Below are 22733 nucleotides of genomic sequence, written 5' to 3'. Positions count from 1 at the left end.
TAATGTGTTGTTACTCTTTTGATCTATTTTAAGATACAATGTCAATAGATTAATGTTTTACAAATCTTACAACATTGTACAAGACCACAAGCATGACATATGTCATAACACATTATAATCAATTTATACTGTTGGCTTAATGACACCTAAATGTTTTTGTAGAACACAGCTGTTTCTATTTAAAAAGATATAACATTTAATATATAAATGAAATATTGCTAACATGTGTTTCTTTAGAATTCATAGACATGTCTACCTTGTGTCAATAGGGTATACAATGCACATTTTTCTTTTAAAACACATAGTTTAGTGAACTAAGGAATATATTGTTTAACATTTATAATGTTATCCATCTGTTGACTACTCCATTCATTTGTTTGTTCAACTCTCTGCATTTTGTTTTACCCTTGTATGTCTGTACGTATGTGTAGTACATTCCTACGTGCACGTGTCCTAAAACTGGTTTCTGTTCTTGAACCTTTGTTTGTATCAACCAAATGTTATGAAACTTATGCACAATGCATATTGCAACAAAACACAAATCAAGTTAAATTTTGGTGGCGTCACTTTAACTGTTCTAGAGTTATGCTCCTTTAAAAATGGGGGAAAAAATGCTGAATTTTTAGTTTCTGTTCTCTAACTTTAGTTTACATCAACCAAATGTTATGAAACTTATATTTTATACACTATGTATGTTGCCACAAAACACAAATAAGATTTAAATTTTGGTTGTGTCACTCTAATCTTGCTAGAGGATGAGAGGTATGCCTCTAAATAAATTTAAAAATTGCTGAAATTTTCGTTTCCATTCTCTTCCTTTAATTTGCCATAAGCAAATGTTATGAAACATATACACAATGCTCATTTCCACAAAACACAAATCAAATTTGAATTTTGGTTGCATCGCTATCACTTAAACCGTTCTAGAGTCCCATGGCACATTCCCCATTTATTATACATGTTATACGATACTTTTACTTAACCAATGAAATATTCATATCAATATTACTATAATCATGATAATAGATAGACAGAAGTTTGAAAAAGCAAACATGATCACCAACCTCAAAGCTACAGGCTTCAACATGGCAAATATTGTCATTCAACTCCTTATTGAAGTTATTGTCCTTTAATGACAAATTTAACAATTATTCCTTAGAAGGTTGAAAATGGTATTCCTGACATTACTAATATACAGTCTGAAATGCAGTAACTTAACACCTGTAATTCCATTCAAAGGAACCAGTTTACGATTTCTAAAAATATTTTGACTTCTCATTGTAGGCATTAGGACTTATGTACACAGAGGACCATGAGATCATATTTTTACTTCTCATTGTAGGCTTTAGGACTTATGTATACAGAAGACCATGAGATCATATTTTGACTTCTCATTGTAGGCTTTAGGACTTATGTATACAGAAGACCATGAGATCATATTTTGACTTCTCATTGTAGGCTTTAGGACTTATGTATACAGAAGACCATGAGATCATATTTTGAATTCTCATTGTAGGCTTTAGGACTTATGTATACAGAAGACCATGAGATCAGAGACAACTATATAGTCAAAACTGCTACTGTAATTGCTGGAGTTTACTTGTTTTTCCTCATTGAAAGATTTTTGAAAATAGTTCTGAAAATTAAACAGGTAATTAAACATGCACAAGTATATCAGTATATCTATATAAGTGTATCCCTAACATTGCATGATTTAATGTATTGTTTAGAGCTTAAGAAGGAATTGGTGTTAAGTTTTTTGAATATGACTTTTCAACTTATAAAGTTCATATGAGGGTCAGTAGAAATTCAGTTTTAACACAAACCTTGTTATTAATTGGAATCATACCGAAAATTAATCAGTATATTTTGAAGTATTGTATATATTAATCAAAGAAAAATTGGTACCTACGAAAATAAATGAATTCACAGTATTAGTCTTAAGGATCATATTTTAAACCATTGGGATATGATATACTGCATTGCTATTTTCACTCTGCATTTGTTTACAATTCATTAATTATATACTACTATGAATTTAACTGTCCCATTAGTATTTTTCATCCGTCTTTTGAAATCCCCTTTAAATGCTATAAATTTTTGGCAGTCAATGCTTGTACTATATAAATCAAAAGGGCTTTAACAATAGACATGTATCTTTATTTTATGTTTTAAAACTTCTAGATTCATGAGATTTTCCTTTGTCATGTTAGTTTATAGAAATTGAATAGAAACAACTCAAAGACAAACTCCTTTATATGATATATGATTGTATGTTGATTTATTGCTATTTTTAGACACTATATATATATATATATAATATATATAACTCGTCTAAACATCAACCCAACAATGTTAGATCTGTAAATTTGCTTTGGCAAATTTTGTTCTTCCCTCACTGGGATTCGATGTCACTGTGATATTGTGACACCAAATCGCCTGCACTGCAGCCTTCCCGCTAGACCACACGACCACATGGGCTCTACAAAAAAAACACCTTTCAGTGGGCGTGTGTTACCTTTCCTCGTCAGTTTTAATCTAGAGGTGTACTACAGTACATGATATATAAGGCATGGAGATGTTATATAATATAATATATATATATTTATATATAAAGATCGATATCAGAACCAGTTATTGATGTTTTTACTGTGGTAACCTTTTATTTGAGATTTACAATGTAAAGGTATTACCACAGTTTAAGAAAACGGTTTACATGACAATCCAACATTGAATAGATGTGATGTTTAAAGACATTTTAATGTATATATGTATGATGACCTTTAAATGTCTGTTTTTGTGAACCCTGTGTTGTTTCAATGCTTGTGTTTTGAAGTTTCATACCTAATTATCATGAATGTATTTTAAGTTTTCCTTGCACATTTTTTTTTTGCATTGTTGTTATCCAGCTGACCAGAAATTTGTTTAAAAAAAACCTGAAATGAATGAAATTTGGTTGAAAGCATGGTAAGATTAGCTTAATTTACGTAAAAAGTGAAGAAATTGCTTGTAGAAATCAAAATATTACTGCATCTTTTTGACAACATCAATGCCTTCAGTAATATTCCCAAACTATTTTGCTAACCCAAAAATGTATTCAGTGTGTTGTATTATGCATGATATAGCTTTAGTTAAAATGCACTTTTATAACTTTTTATACAGACACCAACACATAGTCATGGACATGAATATTATGGAGTTCCAAATGAGGTAATTTATACATATTATCACATGTTATCACATGACAGTGTCCAGAAATGGCATCACTTTATAAGGGATCACCTCCGTGGTTTGTGCTGCACTTTCTTGAAAAAGACCAAACTTGCGCAGGACAAACAATTGTGCACTATTTGAATTTCAGGTCTGAATGATTTTATGTGTTTTCCATATCATAAAATCATGAACATAGTCTTTGCCATTTCTGCCTATATTATTTAAAGATGACAGGCAACACATCATGCACATATTCACAATTTTTTAAAGCAATATTCAGAATTAATTTCATGAACTAATCAGAACTTGAAATTGAAAATTTTACTGTGTACATTGAAAATTTGCAGTTTATAAGTTAATCATTGAAAACTGGCCATTAATAAAGAACTGGATATTGATCAGATACAGCCTTATTAGATTGACAGTCTACTGACAAAAGAGCCTAAACACTAAAGCCAAAAAACATTGTTAGTCATATTTGCCTCCATAGTTATATCGTCTTTTAACTGACAATTTAGTTTCAAAATGTTTCACTAAAAACATGCCTGAATTTACTGACATTTACTTTCAAAATGTTTCATTAAAAACATGCCTGAATTAAAGCTTTGGCAACTGAATGGACGGTTACCTTGGCCACTGCAGGTCAATTTTACTGTGAATCACATATCCGTGCATGCATTGTTAGGCTTCTTTAAATCACTTTTCAATAGAATATCTCTTCTCATTATACATGTTATAGAAGGGATTATAAGTGAATTGTTAGACTTTACAGCATATGAAAAGTTGTTAACAAATTTGTTTCCTGTGCTTTTGATTGGTTTAAAACAGTGTAGGACTTGTTAATTGAATGTTATCTAGTTTGTAATTGTCAGCGTTATTTGAAATACGGAACTCTTTAAAATCTTATTTTGCTATGACTTTTGAATGAACTCCCTATACTAATAATGGTACAAAGTGAAAAGCTTTTCTATTAAAGGAATTGACATGTCTGTTAATAGTTTCTATCTATAGGATAAAAGGTAATGGTGAGGTATGATCTTTGATGGATTTTCACAGTTTCTTCAGACAAATTTATAAGGCCAAACAAAAATGTATGTGTGTTTACTGTAACAAACTGAAAAAAATAGGGTAGGAAGGTAGGGAACTTTTTTTATTTTTATTATTTTAAATGCCCCACCTACGATAGTAGAGGGGCATTATGTTTTCTGGTCTGTGCGTCTGTTCGTCCATCTGTTCGTTCGTCTGTCCATAAGTTGGTTCGTCCGTTCGTCTGTCCCTCTTCAGGCTAAAGTTTTTGGTCAAGGTAGTTTTTGATGAAGTTGAAGTCCAATCAACTTGAAACATAGTATACATGTGCCCTATGGTATGATCTTTCTAATTTAAATGCCAAATTAGAGTTTTGACCAAAATTTAACGGTTCATTGAACATAGAAAATTATAGTGCAAATTTCAGGTTAAAGTTTTTGGTCAAGGTAGTTTTTGATAAAGTAGAAGTCCAATCAACTTGAAACTTAGTATTCATGTTCCCTTTGATAAGATCATTCTAATTTTAATGCCAAATTAGAGAATTTATTCCAATTTCACAGTCCACTAAACATAGAAAATGATAATGCTAGTGGGGCAGCCGTGTACTGTGGACACATTCTTGTTTACATTGAGTCTATGGGCATGATGGGAGCAACATGATGACTTTAACAGTGATTAATAAAAAAAATGGCAAAAGAAACTTAAGGGTAGGTAGGGGTACAGTAAGCATGCATACTTTTTTGTTTGGCCTAATATGGATGTTTACAGGGACATCGTCAAACAACTCCCTTGTTCAAGGTGATCACTAGGCTATTATCTATTCTAATGTTAAACCTGTTGTTTGAAGTGGTCTGTGTTTGTTTATGCAGTTTTCAAGCACTTGTACCATTGATTTTGTTTATTTTTTTTTTCTATATTGATTCTGCATTTCACAGTAATAGATCTGTAGACGTGAGAAACCAAAATATAATACTTAATTGACTAGGGAAAAGATGATTCAATAAAATCATCAATTTATGAATGGCAATTAGCTAAGTTAGACTGTAAATCCTGATATTTATTAACTCAGAAGGCAGATATGAATTATATATAGTTAAAAAATATGATCTATTTTAGTCAGTCATGTAACAAAGACAAAATATAACTCTTGTTTGTCATCTTTTATAAAAGCTTGTGAATACAATTTATATAATCCTTCATCACCTTCAGTTATGATATTTCAGCATTTACATATTTAGAATATTTTATAACCTCTCTCTCTGTCATGTCTGTGTATGTGCATACATGACAGTTAAATTTTTTGTTAGAATTTTTCTTCTTCAAAATAAGTTAAATTAGGATTTTATGAGAAATTTCACTCTTAAAACATGTAAAACATCTTACTGAAGACATCATTTGCTAAACTTGGCAAAATTTTTAATCTACAGTACTAGTTACATGTACATAAAGATTTTTAGTTATAATTGCACCTTACTGCCTCCTTACTGGAAATAGGAAAAACAAAAAGCGACCACAATCATAAGATTCCATAAGCAAATAAAAAGATTTTTTTTAGCTTCAATAATCATTAATTTTTAACTGGATTTTTGTGACAAAAGTGTCGGTTATTGATTTGGGGATGATCGGCGCCCGCCCGCCACACCTGGCGGGCGGCAATCAAATGTTGTCCGTGCATTAACTCATGAACTGTTCGACAAAAACTTTTAAAATTTAAATATGTTGTTACTGACAACTAAATGGAAGTAAAGTTTAATAATGGCTATTTTGACTTTTACCGTTCAGGAGTTATGGTTCTTGAAAGATTGAAAAATGGCGTTTCCAGTCCTGTTCGTGCATTTACGCATGAACTGTTCTACCAAAGCTTCCCAAATTATAATATGTTGTTACTGGTGACAAAATGGAGGTCAAGTTCAATAATGACGATTTTGACTTTTACCGTTCAGGAGTTATGGTTCTTGAAAGATTGAAAAATGGTGTTTCTGTGAGCCAAAATTTGTTCCTGTGAAAAAAGTTCCAGTGGAACTAATTTCACAGGAAATATGTTCTGGGAGAACTTTTTTCACAGACAATTTCTATATAATTTGTTCCATCTATATGAAATAAGTTCCACACTTTACCTGGTGAAATAAGTTCTGAGATGGTAAAATTTGTTCCTTACATGGTGAAATAAGTTCCGTGTTTGTAAGATTTGTTCCTCACCTGGTGAAATAAGTTCCTTGTCTATGAAATAAGTTCCACTGGTTAAACAAGTTATCTTATATACTGAGCATTTGTCATCAGTGAGTTTTAAGTCCATATAAAAAACGTGTATTATATTGATAAGGTAATAAATAAAAAGTTCAAACATCCAATTTGGATCATGTGGAGTAAAACAAAAGTGTAATAACATACTCAATTAATAATACTAAAAATGAAACTTATGAACCAGGAAAGAATAGAATAAGAAATAATAATAAAAGTCATTCCGAAAAAAAGTATTCTAATTGTTAGAGATGAACATAAATTTGGTACTTTTTTGAAAGGGCAAAGTGACTGATCAATTATATTAAAAGACATAAAGAAACAAAAAGACACACTCTTTAAAAACTGTGCAATGACCATAGCTAAGTACATGTATGATTAGAACACCCATGACAGATCAACAGGAAACAAGGAGGTGGAATACCACATAAATGATAAAACATAGATTTTTATAATGAAACATAATCATCGCTTATATTCATCCTACAGTCATGCCTTCAATTGCAAAAGTACCCCATGCAATTACAGTACTTATTTTCTGTGACATAGGTTACGAGCAGAACATGTTCATTGATTTCTATAAAATACCTTCGTTCAAAACTAATAACAGACAAATTTATTTCACTTTTTTTTTGTATTTTTATATTGGAACAAAACTCATGGTGCTGTGATTTTTGTTCCGGAACTAATTTCACACTTAGTTAAAAATTAGTTCTGGAACAAATTTTATGGTGCTGGAACATATTTTCTATGACATTAGTTCCGGTGGAAGATATTTCATATGAGATTTGTTCCGACGGAACAAATGTCACGCCGGAACAAATTTTTTGTTACATTTCCAGTCGTGTCCGTGCATTTTCTCATGAACCATTCAACCAAAGCTTTTCAAATTCTATTATGTTGTTACTGATGACAAAATAGAGGTCAAGTTCAATAATGATGATTTTGACTTTTACTGTTCAGTAGTTATGGTTCTTGAAAGATCGTAAAATGGCGTTTCCAGTCGTGTCCATGCATTAACTCATGAACTGTTCTACCGAAGCTTCCCAAATTTTAATATGTTGTTACTGATGACCAAATGGAGGTCAAGTGCAATAATGACGATTTTGACTTTTACCGTTCAGGAGTTATGGTTCTTGAAAGATTGAAAAAATGGTGTTTCCAGTCGTGTCCGTGCTTCTCATGAACCATTCAACCAAATCTTTTCAAATTTTAATATGTTGTTACTGATGACAAAATAGAGGTTCAATTCAATAATGACGATTTTGACTTTTACTGTTAAGGAGTTATGGTTCTTGAAAGATCGTAAAATGGTGTTGCCATTCACGTTGTTGCATTTACTCACAAACCATTCAATCTAAGCTTTTCAAATTTTAATATGTTGATACTGATGACAAAATAGAGGTCAAATTTGATATTGACGATTTTCACTTTCACCAATCATCAGTAATGGTTCTTGTGATATTGCCAGGACACAAATAAATGTTAATAAATCCGGTTTGCTGTAGTTGTGACAGCCTCTTGTTCTATATTTTATCTGATAACTTAAAGTTTGCTTTTACTGAAATTAAGTTTTTATGAAAATGGTTTAGTTGATTTCAATAAGCTTCCTTTTATTATTTGTTTTGTACAAATTTCACTATGGGATTTGATACTTAAAGTACTTGTGTTTTAAAAATAGATATATTAAACAGTGGCGGATCCAGGTGGAGGGTTCCTGGGGTTGGAACCCCCCCCCCCCCTTTTTTTTGACGATCAATGTATTTGAATGGGGACATAAAGTTGGAATCCCCCCCCCCTTTTGTCCTGGGTTGGTAACCCCCCTTTTGTCCTGGGTTGGTAACCCCCCTTTTAAAATGGCTGGATGGCCCCTGTTAAAATTATTAAAGAAATATACAGATATCATATAATGGACTGCATTCTTGTAAATATTTTGAATCATTATTTAATAGATTAAAAAAAATCAACTTCATCAAATTGTCATTTTTAATGTGAATCATAAATGCCCTCAATTTAATTACACTGTTTTTTTTAGGAAGGAAAACAAATATTTACATTTTTATTTTAGCCAAATGAAGAAGAGAACCAGTATCCAAGTATTAAACAAAATACACCAGTGAATGTTAACGCTAAATACAAAAACACAAATAATTTACCAGTACACCTCCATATGAGTAAATCAGAATCCTCATTCTCCAGTACTCGCCCATTAGAGGATAAAACTCCTAGCATGGGAAGTTTTGACACACTAGAAGATAAACTTGATACAGATGAACGCAGTTCCAATAATGGTGGGGTATGTTATAATAAGTGTTGAATTAGTATTAAACACAAAATGTAATGAAGTATTAGTAGCTAGTTTTATCTTTACTTAATCATTCATTTGGTAAAAAATCCTGAATAGTTTCTAAATCAGTGGTTTTAAAGATGTTCATATAAAAAAGAAGATGTGGTATGATTGCACATGAGACAACTCTTTACAGGAGACCAAAATGACACAGAAATTAAGAGCCATAGGTCATTGTACAGCCTTCAACATTGAGCAAAGCCCATACTACATAGTTGGCTATAAAAGACCTTTAAATTACAAATTTAAAACAATTCAAACAAAAACTAAAGGCCTAATTAATATAAAAATAAATGAACAAAAACCAAATATGTAACACTTCAACAAACAACAACCACTAAATTCAGGCTCCCACTTGTGACAGGTTCATACATATATACAGAATGTACCATGGTGAACATGTTAGCGGAATCCCAACCACCCCCTCACCTAGAACAGTGGTTTAACGTACAACATAAGAACTAACTATAAAAATCAGTTGGAAAAAGGCTCAACTCATCAGATGGATACAAATAAAATTACATATAACAAAAACATGTGGGCATAACCAAGTACTTGTACATTCTTTTCAAGAAACGTCCATATGATAGTAACCCATATTTGAAGTATAAAATACTAGACCTACCATTAACTCTTTATAGACAAATTACAGTAACTCAATAAAAGATTTGAAAACAAACCAGATAAAGTGTTATATTTATATATGTAATTTATAAAACATTAAATTTTAGTTTCTAAATGGTGATGCCAAAAGGCCAGTAAAAAAGGTGAAAAAGGAAGTGGCTACTGTAGCTTGGATGATCATATTTGGAGATGGTTTACATAATTTTATAGATGGTTTAACAATAGGAGCAGCATTTACAGATAACATACTGGCAGGGATCAGTATATGTGTGTCTGTATTCTGTGAGGAGTTACCACATGAACTAGGTAAACAAATATTTAATTTGACCTCATTGAATCTTACAGATGAAGAACAGCATTAAACATGCTGTTCCTTTGATTTGAGTTTTTGGATAAAAATTGCATGGAATGCAATCTAAACCCTATCGTACTGACTTGATGTCTCAACCTTCCAGAATGGTCATGACTTTTCAAGATACTTAAAATATAGTGCATTGATCGTAACATTCTAAACATCCTATCTATTATTTTTACCAGAAGTCTATCAATGAAATATATGCTCAGATATCCAAGTTACAAAATCATATTATTCTTGTCAAGAATATTATATAACTAACAAAGGTAAAGAAATCCCATATCTGTTCTAATAATATCAACAATGTCAATAGCGGAATTTTGGATCCTCAATGCTCTTCAACTTTGTACTTGTTTGGCTTTATAAATATTTTGATTTGAGCGTTACTGATGAGTCTTATGTAGACGAAACGCGCGTCTGGCGTACTAAATTATAATCCTGGTACTTTTGATAACTATCATTGTCTTTTAATTTGAGTTATCTTCCTTTGTCCATAATTGTAGTTTAATCAACCTCAATCAATGCTTTTTACAAGCCTACTTCCCACTGATAAATAAAAGCAATATTTACCACTCATAGGCAAGGATTTTTACTTGGATTACATGCGCTTGTGAAGTTGTGATTTGGTGTTGAATTGATACACCATATCCTTACCATCATACCATTATATGGTTTCTATTTATAAGGTCCAATAATTCATAGAGAAAGTAAGAAATAATTTTTATTTTGAAATTTCAGCACTTTGCTTGTAGGAATGTTCCTATATATAACCTTGGTAAACATATGCATGGTATGTTATTTTTTTATTGTACTTATTTTGTGATTTTTATCTAGCAGTCTGTACCGCATCAATCTAATTTTTAGCTCAAATTTACACTTATATGATTGTTTAAAATTGCATGAGATATTTGTATAAATCTTATATTAAAGTATAAACATCTTCAGTCTTATTTTATTTTATTTTCAGGTGATTTTGCCATCCTGTTGAATTCAGGTATGACCGTGAAGAAGGCTCTGATGTATAATTTCCTATCAGCATGCATGTGTTATTTTGGTCTCATTGTTGGTATACTACTGGGAGAGAATACAACAGCACATGACTGGGTGTTTGCCATAGCAGCTGGAATGTTCCTGTATATATCATTGGTTGACATGGTATGTTAGTTGTTTAGTGCATGAAAAGTAAAGAATTTAAGGGGAGATAATTTCAAGTTTATATTATTATCTCCCCTGAGCCTGTTGTTTGTAAAACACCTATCATGTTAAAGAAATAATTAAAAGTGAATTCATTAAAGAAAAAGTATAATAAAAGGATGAAAACTAGGTAAAGTCTATTCCAAAAAAAACTATGAAGTGGCAATTGATTTCAGAATTATGTTGAGGTCCTTCTAGCATTGTCTAGGGAAGATGTGAATAAAAATAATTGGTATGATTACAAATGAGACAACTGTCCACCAGAGACCAATTAACCAAATGCATAGTTTACATTCTTATTACTAGTGGTACTGAGATCAGTATAATCAACATATCAAGGACTAAAATGGGTCCCTCTGTTTTAGTTTGGTACTGCTTTGTATTGCCTCTCCGCAAAAAAGGCAGGGCTATATATTTTTACCCTTATCAGTCATTCTCGCCGCTCTGTCCTTCAGCAACAAGCAGTAATACGGTCTTTTTTACTAAACACTATCATATATTAGGTAATTTTTAATGTGAATCTACTATGATGAGTTATAGTTAGATTTTACTTTTGGTTCCACTTCACTGAATTTTACAGAAAAAGAACAGCTCCAAGTATAGGTTTTAGTAGAATTTTTGGCTAGTACCATTCTGCCACATCTTTGTATTAAAGACTTGACAAATTTATTTTTTCTATTTCAGATGCCAGAAATGAATAGCGCAGCAGAATCGGAAGAAAATAAAAAGAATATAGGTTCCTTTCAGATCTTTATTCTACAAAACGTGGGATTGATTTTAGGATTCACTGTTATATTAATAATGTCTATTTATGGAGGAGAAATTAACTTTACAGAGTAAAGAAGACACATTTGATTTCTGTTGAAAAACTGAAAGGGGAAATTTGATTATTTAAAATGAAGTATAAATTAAATAAAGTATAAATTAAAACTATGTGGATGAAAGTTTAAGTGTGTTATGTGGGATATATGTTTTATTTTATTCAACGTTACTGTATTAGTTATAGAAAGGAGGAATTTTTATTATAATTCATAACACTTTTGTATTAATATATTACATTCATGGAGTGGAAAGTGAATTTAAAAGTGAAGTTGAAAAAATGGAGAGGAAAATCATTTTTTGATTAATAAAAACATTGTAAACAAAGTTTAAGAGTGTAATGAGGGACATATATTTTATTTTAATGATACATGATTACTGTTTGAAACAGTTGTGTAAAGGAGGGATAACTATAGTTCATCATATTTTTATATCTATGATTGTATTAAATTAATGCCAAATTATTATTTTCCATACATCAAGTTTTTAGATTATGAATATGAAAGAGCTTTCCCGTGATATTTGAAATTTCTTTTAAGACAATTAAAGGAAGAATGTTTGGCTCTCGCAATTCACTAACAGCTTCCTATTCACAGCTTTAAGGTTATTATATATCAAGCTGGGGTTTTTCATTTTTATAAAATAATTTGTATGAGGAATTTGGGCATCAATCCAATAAGTTAAATTATAACTTTTTTTTTTTTTTTTCATATTGAAAAATAAGGAGAGTTTATGTATACTATTAATTAACATTATCTGGAATGCAACTGATATGTGGGACTTTTATCTGTCTAATATTTGCAGTAAGTAATTATAACAATAAATTAGTCAATTTTTTTAAATGAAACAATTTCTTCCATTTAACCTAGGAATTAAAAAGATGTAAAATAATCTATTTAATAATTTAACAAGGTGCTTTAGAAAATTATGCTTGAAATATTATGAACTGTATAAAATTGTCGGAAAAAGGTCAGTTCTAGTTAACTCCAGTCAAGTCCTGTAAATTATATATATTTTTAATACACTGATCAGTTTACACTTGAAATTCTAGAGGTTTTATAGCCTATTGTGTTTTGCTTATTAGATATTCACAACATAGACTAATTTACAGAGGTATTTTGAATTTAATTATTTGTGTACTGATTTTATTTTACATGAAATCATCATTTTCATTCACTCATAACTCATAAGACAATCATTGTATAAAGTTTGTTGAAATTTATCTAAGCATTGATTGAATCAAAAGTTGAATAAAAAAAAATATATCTTGGAAGGAAACAGATTGGATTGAGTGATGTATTCATCTACAAGGTCCGTTTGATATAGAATTTTCTTGAAACTCACTTCAAAAAGCCTTAATCTGCTTTACTGCATTTAGGAGTTAGAGCAAATCCTGTTCATCTTTTGTGTCTGAATAGCATAACATGTCATCCTGTGGACTATTACTTCCTGTTAAACACCTTATCACTATTTAGTTCAATCTGGGAAAAAACAGTCATTTATATAACTTCCTGTTTGGGTCAGGCCGCCGAAAAATAGAGGTCATCAGTAGTGAGCTGAGGGAGAAAAAACTTAAGAAAGTGATTATTAAGAAACTTTGATAGAGTATGATCCATTTTTTCTAAACTAAAATTGAAGTAAAAAAATATTTTGTTTGAAGTATTTACGTTAGTTTAAACAGGTCTTATTAAAAAGTAGCATGCATGGTGAATTGTTTAAACAGGGTCCCAGATAGCTTCAACAGGATGAATAAGTTGTGTAATTTTAGAACTTGTCCGGAATGGAGTAAATAGCAATTAGGTGTATTGGTCTCAGTATGACTGTGTTGGTCTAGTACAAAGCAGGGTTCATATTCATATTGCATTATCATATTTTAGTCTTGAATGTGCATTTAGTTTGTCACTGTACATTCAACATGATATTGATTGCAAATTGTATGCTTAATATATATTTTCATGTTCTACATGTTTTATAAGTTTTAAAGTCAAGTACATTTTAATCCATAACTATATGTCAAAGACATTAAATGTTTGTGCTGAACATTATGATTTCAAAAATATATTGCATATCAACACAGAAAATAATGCATTTATTAAGATCTCAAACTTCTGTTACACAAAATTCAGATTTTAAATGATTTGATGTGTCAAATTCATGTGATTTTTAACAAAGTCTAGTTAAAAAAGGTTTTACACCAGTGTTGTAATTGTATTTGTTGTGATGTGCATATGTGTCATGAAATAAGGTGAATAACTTCAAGAGAGTCATAACAAAACATTTTCCTGTATAATTTATGTCTCTATGATTAATCTAGTCTTTTTAAAAATACATATATTTGTTATACTGAACAAAAGCATATCCATGGTTTTTAGATATATGATTTAATATAAATATAATGCTGCAGACTGATATATATATTTTTTTGTATAAACTTTAAGGATAAAATTAATGGACTTAACATTTTTGCATGTACATGTATTATTATATTAATATATTTCATATATAGGGTAAAAATTAATTGTTGGTTTATGTTATTGATTCTTTCTATCTTGCATGACTAAATCGAGTAAATTTACAAAAACAAGTCTCAAACGGATAAATTATACATTTTGTTTTAATAAGTAAATTCACAAAAACAATTTTCAAACGGATATACATGTTGTTGTACTTTAATATATACAGAATAATAAGTAGTTTGGAACCGGTTGTTTTGCCTTCAAATTAGTATATTGCAAACACAGGTTGTATTTCAGAACACATTTATTTCCTTAAAATTTCCTGAATAAGTCTTTAAACAGTATGTAAATAAGATAAATTCAATAAACAAATATAGAAAGTACTGTGTAATTAGTAAATATAGGTAAGTAACATATTAGGTATTTGTATACATAGCTTGAACCATGCATTTTGTTAGTATGCAGGGGCGTAGCTAGAAAGAAGCAACGTGGAAGCAACTTCCGCCGAGTGGAGCGATGCGAAAAAAATTTGGGACCCTATTTTGCAGAAAAATGGTTTTTTTTTCGGTTTTTGGTCATAGGACAGCTAAAAGAGGAGCTACATTTATATGTAGATAAAAATTTATGAATGTAAAACTATTAATAAATCTTCTGAATAGAGTAATTAATAAACAACTCATATTTTTGATAAGAATTTACTCAAAATTGTCCAAAATCTGCTCTTTGGGTCTGGGAAGAAAGAAACTTCTCTATTACTTTGTCAATATTCACATTGAAATTCTGATGAATATGCAGTAATGCTATGTAACTGTCGTTGTTCATTGTTGATCGTACATTTGTTTTCAATTACATATGTAGTACCGTGAGTGAAAGATCTCCATCATGGCATGGTATAGTACTCGCGAGATGTTATACACTAGTGTAAGTGTCCGGCATCGAGCGACCTTTCCAATTGAATTCGTCAAAATTACATGCCAGGTCAGTTTCGTATGTCTCAGACAATATTGAGATTTGCTCGTTTGTGATATTTCCTACATTATGATGAAGCAGATACAGCGCAAAGAAGATAAGACTTGAAGCGAATCCTCTTTCCAGTTCCCTTATCATGGTATAAAAACGCAAAAAATAATAAGAATTTCCAATACTGTTTTGGAGTGGTGGCAGGGTGATTGGCTCCGGTAGTCTGTTGACCACTTCGCCTCGGCATATTTTCAATGATATCGAAGGGATCTAATAATTCTAATGCCGATTGGTACATCTCATTCCAAACTGATGAACTGTACACTGAGAAATATTCTCCAAAACTACATGTCTTAGACTGAGTATTATAAATTCAAATCTTGTAAAAAATACAAGTTACCTCCTGATCTTGTCATTTTTTTTATTTTGAAACCAAAGGTCGTTATTTAATGATATTTCATTAATTAAAAAGGTGACAACATAGTTGTTTCCTTTAACATTCAATTTATAAATTTTGATTTTGCCATTTCTTTTTTGCATGCCGAATCAATGTACATGCAACTGTGTGTAAGTGTATATGAAGCCATAATCTTTTTCTGCATGACTCGAACAGCTTCATCAACACTTGTAACTATAGGTTGTCAAACTAATATCCGGGACACCAACAGTCTCCGACGTTAAACAAATATTATAATCATAATAGTCTCAGATAATACATATGCATCATGCTGTCCGATTCCGATTGACAACTCTTTTCTCTCTCTCTCTTCATTTTTGTTTTGTTTGTGAAAACGACGTGGATGCACGTACTGTCGTGCCTCCGGGTAGCTACGCCCCTGGTATGTTTAGTTAGAAAGATGATTTGATTATAATTTGTGTAGTAAAGGGGATGAATAATGTTCAAGGTTTTGTCTAATGTTTATTTTTTTAAATTCATCATCAAACAAAATAGATGTTTATGTAGAACCCATGTCAGTTAATATAAGATTGTAGTTATAAGCAGTTTTATTGATTTTAAGCATTTGTATATTGAAAGCATTTCTGATGTGGTGTTTTATGATTTTTTGTATTTTGTTTATTTAATGTATTGTAAAAAAGTCTATGCTTGATAGAATCAGTTAATTTTACAACATACTTGTTTATAAGAAGTCCCTAAGTCAAAGTATACCTCAGATAAATTTGTCTATCATTTTAAGGTCTCTTAGTTCATAAATCCTCTAATTTGCAACTTATTTTTACATTCATTTCAAATATTTATGTTTTTAAGGTTTCTGATGTAGGTGAATCCAGAAAAATGCTGTGAAGGCATGAAATTTATAAACTGCTCATTCTCATTCATGAGACAGATTTCTGTAAACATCACACATCATTTTGTAATAATCTTTTTCAGGTTCACTCTAAAAGAAAGCATGCTTAGCCAAATAAATAATCAATTTAGAAGGGATGTTCCAAATTTAATTGTAGTTGGGGTCAGAAAGATTTAGATTAAACTGCAATTCTTAAATTTGGCCCCTCTCCCACCCCACCCCCATCTCTCTCTTTTTTCAATTACATCTTGAGCAGCACAATCAAAATCTTCTTTTAAGGCCTTTCCTGCTTCTGGGAGGTAAAACCTTATGTAATGAACATTTATATCATCTATTTCTAATTTAGTTTTATCATAAAGATCATTTCAAGAAAATGCATGAATAGGACCCATCTGACAGTTGAAGGGCTAGATTAAAGACATTACTTTTATCACTAATCTAACTACTTCTCAAACTAAAATGTTCTCCACTTTTTTTGTATGTAATCTTTTTTTTCTTCAAATCTGTCTATTGATAATGTTACGCTTGCATTTGAAATCACATGACATTTTCATTGACAGACCATATTTTTCTATTGAAAGAATGGTATCAACCCCTTGAAAGAGGTGTGTTTTGTTTTGTTTGTTTTATATGATTATTTGTGTGTTGTTTAACTGTTTTGTTATGCAAATTATTCAGCATAGAATTGTTCTTCTTTTCAGAATCTAGAGGACTATGGATAATCTCATTGTTCGTACACCAAAATTAAAATAACATCACATCATTGGTTAATTTTCTATTGTTTATGATGTTTTAAACCAATCATAACATTTGGTGTACGCTTTTCGAAATATTACCCAAAATGCATTAGATTCTGAAACAGGGATTTGAAAATGTTAATTTGAATTATTTTATTTGATGTTGTGCTGAAGCTTTACACGAAATGCAAAGTTATGATTGAAGGTTATCCTAGAAAGTACTATCAAAACTTAAGTGTCTAATTACAAGAAAAAAAATTACTATTTATTTCAATTATACAATAAGTTGAAATCCAATTTCAGCATTTTGATACAATTTTTTTTATATCATCTGCATATGTATTTATATTTATATGAATTGTTTTCATTCTCGAAAATAATAATGAATATTGACTATTGCAACAATCATGCCGGTATGATAAGTATTTTTTTATTGAAAAACAATTTAAGTTTGATCAAGAGCTTGTAAAACATTGCTACTTTATTTAGAACCCTTTAAACTCTTTAGTTTGTGACTTTGAACCCTGTTAGAGGCGAGTTACACTTGACTTTGATTTAAATTGACAAGGTTGTCAATTGACCAACTGATATTTGTTGTTTTTTCCAAGGGAATCTGACCAAAAATGGCTGACATGGTAGTTGAATGAGGCATTATTATCCAAAAAAACCCACATAAAAACCATGTTAATTCAGCAATGGCTAAATAACTGTAGGATGTAACATCATGATAAATCTAAATTTTGCTTTGAGTAGTTTCAGTTTCAATACAATTTTAGTTGAATTCATCAGCTGCACAACGATAATAGTTAAAGTGTATTTATGCCCCTGTCATATTGAAAGGGCTATTCAATTTTACCCATTGATTGTTGTGAAAGACAGTCTGAAATCAGGTTATGTGTGAAGCTGAGATTGACTCTTATTAAAACAATCCTATAAAATGTGATTTTTCTGATGCAATTCTTTTGATTTGTTATGAGAAGAGGAAGTTTCCACTAAATATTTCTTTAGATTTCTATTTTCAATAAATCACGAATAAGTTGTCTGTTTTTTCCCAAAGATGGACCCCTTAACATGATATCCATTTCCAATTCATTAGTATGGCTTGATGATGTGTGAGTCTAGTGTACCAATTTTATCTCAATTTTGATAGTTTAAAATTGTCTCTTATTCATGCAAACTATACAATTATTCAAACTTATGCAATTGTGCTACTCCTATGTAGACATAGTTAAATGTATGTATTCTTAGTTTGATACCAATTTGAAAAAATCCTGTAGAAACACAAATTGAACGGATTTGAGTCAGATTGAAGAGAGGAAGGATGATATCTAGTGATATATTCAGATAACTAACATTATTGCTATTTTGTGCATTTTTTCTTTGATCTTTCTTTGTGATAATTTTCATATCATGCTTCTCGCTTGAGATGGAAAAATGATCACTAGAAACTAAGGAGGCCACGTGGCGTTGCTAACGAAATTGACATTGAAATTGACAACGTCCTCATTGGTAAAATAGCAATAAACAGATTATCATTGGTCATCTCAACTCGATTGCTTTTCTCACTTTCGCTGTACCAGCTCAAGCGAGAAAATCAATCTCGTTGAGATAATCAACTATGATCTATAACTAAAGCCACTCTCAGACATAAGCAAAATATATCCAATAAAGTGATTGATCTTAATTTTTAGTGGTTACCCTAAAACAATATTTCTTACAAGCACAGTAAGAATGTACTTTGTAGAAACCAGTTTCTACAATAATGCGTGGGGAAAATGCCAAAATGTAGATACATGAATGCAATCTATCATCACTTCAAGACAAATGATGCAGTATCTTTATTACTACTATTCCTTTCATGTTTTTATTTCATGATTTATTATACATGCTATATGATCATATTCTAACTAACAGGTTTCTACAATTTTTCTATCATTTCTGTCAATCAAAGTTTTTAATTATTTTTTTTATTTTAATATTGTTAATAAGCATATTCTAATTAGTAGAGGGCTCTGCACCTTTTATGTTGTTCTGGTTACTTTAACTGCTTATGCCAAAAGATATTAATATATAGCTTCAGTCTCCTCAATATTCCAAGCTGCTCAAATATCATACCTTTAACATATTTTTTGTGAAATAGGTCCTCCACTTGACATATTTAAGCCTTGTTTTGAGCATTACATGTAGTCTTAACATTTACATAAGTTTTAAAGTCATATGGACAGATTAAAAGATCTTCAGACAATATTGAAATATATAGAACTATTAAATGTGTGTAGCTGTTACGTGAATGCTATTTTTAAAATTATTATAAGTGTATAAGATTGTTCTTTATCATGTATAGGTGGGTAAAGAATATATTTATTATAAAATAACACAGAATTTATACTCAACTCAGACTGCTGAGTTTTTGGAATGTTATGTACAATGATCTCATCACCTAATGTTTAAGATTTATTTTTATATTGACTATTTTTAAGATTAAAAAAAATCCATAAACAATTTGGCAAAAATTGCCTTGAATGTTGCTGATGTATTTAAATGGGGAATCAATAATTTTTGGCTATTATTATTAAGACTTCATGCTCCAAAGCAACACAACATATATTATATAGATATCAGATTTCTTTTGTTCTGATATTTTGACTTCAACTGTAAATTTGAATATACCAAAACTATGTTTCTAAGAATGATTTTATTATTATTATGATTATCTTTGGTTTTACAGTCAGACTATCTTAGAGGATATCGCAGACTTTCATCTACCTACTGTGACGATATTAAATTATAAGCCTGGTACCTTTGATAACAATTTACAGATCTGTTGACCGTTTTGCTTTTATCTTGCATCAATGAGTCTTGAGAATGATTTTACATATCATATGATCAACTTAGTCAATTTAAGAAGAAATAGTTTTTAATAAAAAGGTAAACCTTACGACTAAGTAAAATGGTCTACATTATGCACTTTTAAACAAGTGTTTTCATTATATGAAGTAAGTCATTAACTAGCTATAGGCATGTTAGTTTGTGTTCACCATAACATTAGGACAATATGATAATATGAATGAAGAATAAGTGTGTTTTAAACATGATTGTCTGAAATAAAAACACAATATTATCCAAACAGTGTTCAGTGTAATAATTGTTCTCTCCACCCTTTTACTACACCATGACCCACTGCTTTTAGAGTTCATGTGATTCCATCAGTGTTTGTCTGTTACCTTGATTGATGAGATTTGAACATCAAGTAACTATCGAAGGGGACATTTATTTTAGGCCGTTGAATAAGCAAATCCTTTGAATTAAACAGTGTTTGATATTTCATAAGGTTTTGTAGCGTCCATAATTGATACATTGTAATTGGCACTGTGTGCAGTGTTCTAAGCTTATTGTACACTTTGACTTTACTAGAAAACTATTATCAAAGCTTTTTGTTCAACAGTTTTAAAAATTTGAATCTGGTCAAATGTTTAGAATTCAATATTTCCTCCATAAATCGCCATGATAAGTATAACACTGAAGTCAACACCCATTCCAAAGTTCTGAAGAAGGAAGATCTGAAGAGTGCCTATGTTCTTTTTATTTTCTTCTGACTCTGCCTCACTGTTCATTTCTGGCATCTGAAATATATTAATACAAATATTTAAACAATTAGAAGTAGGAACTTATATGTTTACCCACACCACTCCATTATTATGTAAGAAATGTAGTTTTGTTTACTGTATACTCTAGTAAGAAAAATGGTAACAAAAAAACCTGCAATAAATGTATTAAGCACAAGACAAGACGAGGTCAAATTTCTCTTTATCGTGTCCTTTCTGAATACGAGTGTATTATTGTCTTTTAATAGTCTTCCGTGCAGTGATTTGGTAGTTGTTGAAGTTCTGTTCTTGATTTTTCCGTGTTATATGATGTATAGTCTTGCCTGTATTTCAGTCTTTAAACCTCTCTTGTAATATTGCCTAGTTGACCAACAATATCTCAAGATACATTTCAATACGAATTTGTACAGCGAAAAGAGACACACACTGTAAAAGTTTTTAAATTTTGTCAACAGAAGAACCAAATGGTTTCATTTAATTTCAATAAGAATTAATTTTATAGTAAGATAGCTTCAGATTACAAGGTTTTATAACGTACCATGTCGACTAACGATAAATACAGAAACATTCCACCGGCTATAGCAAATACCCATTCGTGAGCTATTGTGTTTTCACCCAATATAGTTCTAGCGATAAGACCGAAATAGAACATACAAGCTGATAGAAAATTAAACATCAATGCTCTTTTTCCAGTCATACCAGAATTCACCAAGATGGCAATATCGCCTAAATGTAGAAAAGAAGAAAAGTAACACTAAGGTTTTAAAGAAGAAGAAAAAACCTTGACAAGTATGTTAAAGTCATAAGAAACCTCAAATAAAAAAAATAATGCATATGTTTTTTATAACTAAATGGATAGTTTTCATTATAAAACTTATGTACATATACTTTTTTGTGAAGAAATTTCCTTGATTTATTCATATTTAGAAGAAGTTTACTTTATTTTAATTGCTTCCTTCCAGCAAGCAATTCCCCGACATATTTTCCGTATGCAAAGTGACCTCAGTGTGACCCATCGTAAAAATCCGGTGATCACAATACGCATGGATGTCCTTAAAATAAACTTTTATCTGAATTTACATGTTAAACACGTGCTCTCTTTCCGTGCTTTTTTGTTTATTTTTTGTCGATTGTTGACAAACAGGTGACCATCGTTAAACTTCGGCTTCAAAACACGAACTTTAATTACCTGCCATATTTTCACAACAACACTGACCGATTGAAACAAAAATGACGATTATACGAAATTTACACGAAAAAAATGAAAAATTCGTGCACAGAAGACTTAGTTTATTATGTTTGTATGCATTAGTTCAAGAATTGGAAGAACATCATTTTTCACCGGTCACTCGTTTCTTATGACTTTAAAAGAACGTCATATATGTGTACAAAACTAATTTTAAAAAGATTGTAAAAATAAGCTTACCATCATCCCTTATGTGTTTTTCACTTGCAAGTGCATAATTCAATTTGAATTGAATTCATATAAATGTCACTTTCAGTCTGACCCCTTAGCTCGATCGAGATTATTTATGCGTATACAAGGCTCATGTAAAGGTTGATGATCACCTTGAGATCACCCAAAGTTTTCGGTTTGGTTCGTGTTGCGTAGTCTTTAGTTCTATGTTGTGTCTTGAATATGTTGTATTACTTGTCTGTTTGTCTTTTTCTTTTTTATGAGTTTAACTATCCCTCTGGTATCTTACATCCTCTTTGTTGAAAGATTCGGTCAGCACACTCATTCTATTCATGCAAACACAATGAATATCATATTTATTTAATCCAATTGCGCGTGTTCTTTATCTACTCGTATGTATGTGTCTTTTGGATTCTATGACCGTCGAACGTC

General features: G+C 30.7%; 1 protein-coding gene across 1 annotated transcript in view; it reads left to right on the top strand.

Annotated features, from left to right (window-relative positions):
* LOC134683028 (metal cation symporter ZIP14-like) overlaps positions 1 to 17313 on the top strand; it is a 28588-nt gene extending 11275 nt beyond the window's left edge. The window contains exons 4-9 of the mRNA XM_063542035.1: positions 1517 to 1651; positions 3163 to 3210; positions 8549 to 8776; positions 9559 to 9757; positions 10774 to 10961; positions 11685 to 17313. Coding sequence (XP_063398105.1) covers positions 1517 to 1651; positions 3163 to 3210; positions 8549 to 8776; positions 9559 to 9757; positions 10774 to 10961; positions 11685 to 11840 — 954 coding nt within the window. The 3' untranslated portion in view covers positions 11841 to 17313. The remainder of the gene's footprint in view (positions 1 to 1516; positions 1652 to 3162; positions 3211 to 8548; positions 8777 to 9558; positions 9758 to 10773; positions 10962 to 11684) is intronic.
* The last annotated feature ends 5420 nt before the right edge of the window (positions 17314 to 22733 follow it).

Source organism: Mytilus trossulus, chromosome 9, assembly GCF_036588685.1.
Source record: "Mytilus trossulus isolate FHL-02 chromosome 9, PNRI_Mtr1.1.1.hap1, whole genome shotgun sequence".
NCBI lineage: Eukaryota > Metazoa > Mollusca > Bivalvia > Mytilida > Mytilidae > Mytilus > Mytilus trossulus.
The sequence above is the reverse complement of the archived record's forward strand: the minus strand, read 5'-3'. Positions and strand labels throughout refer to the sequence as shown.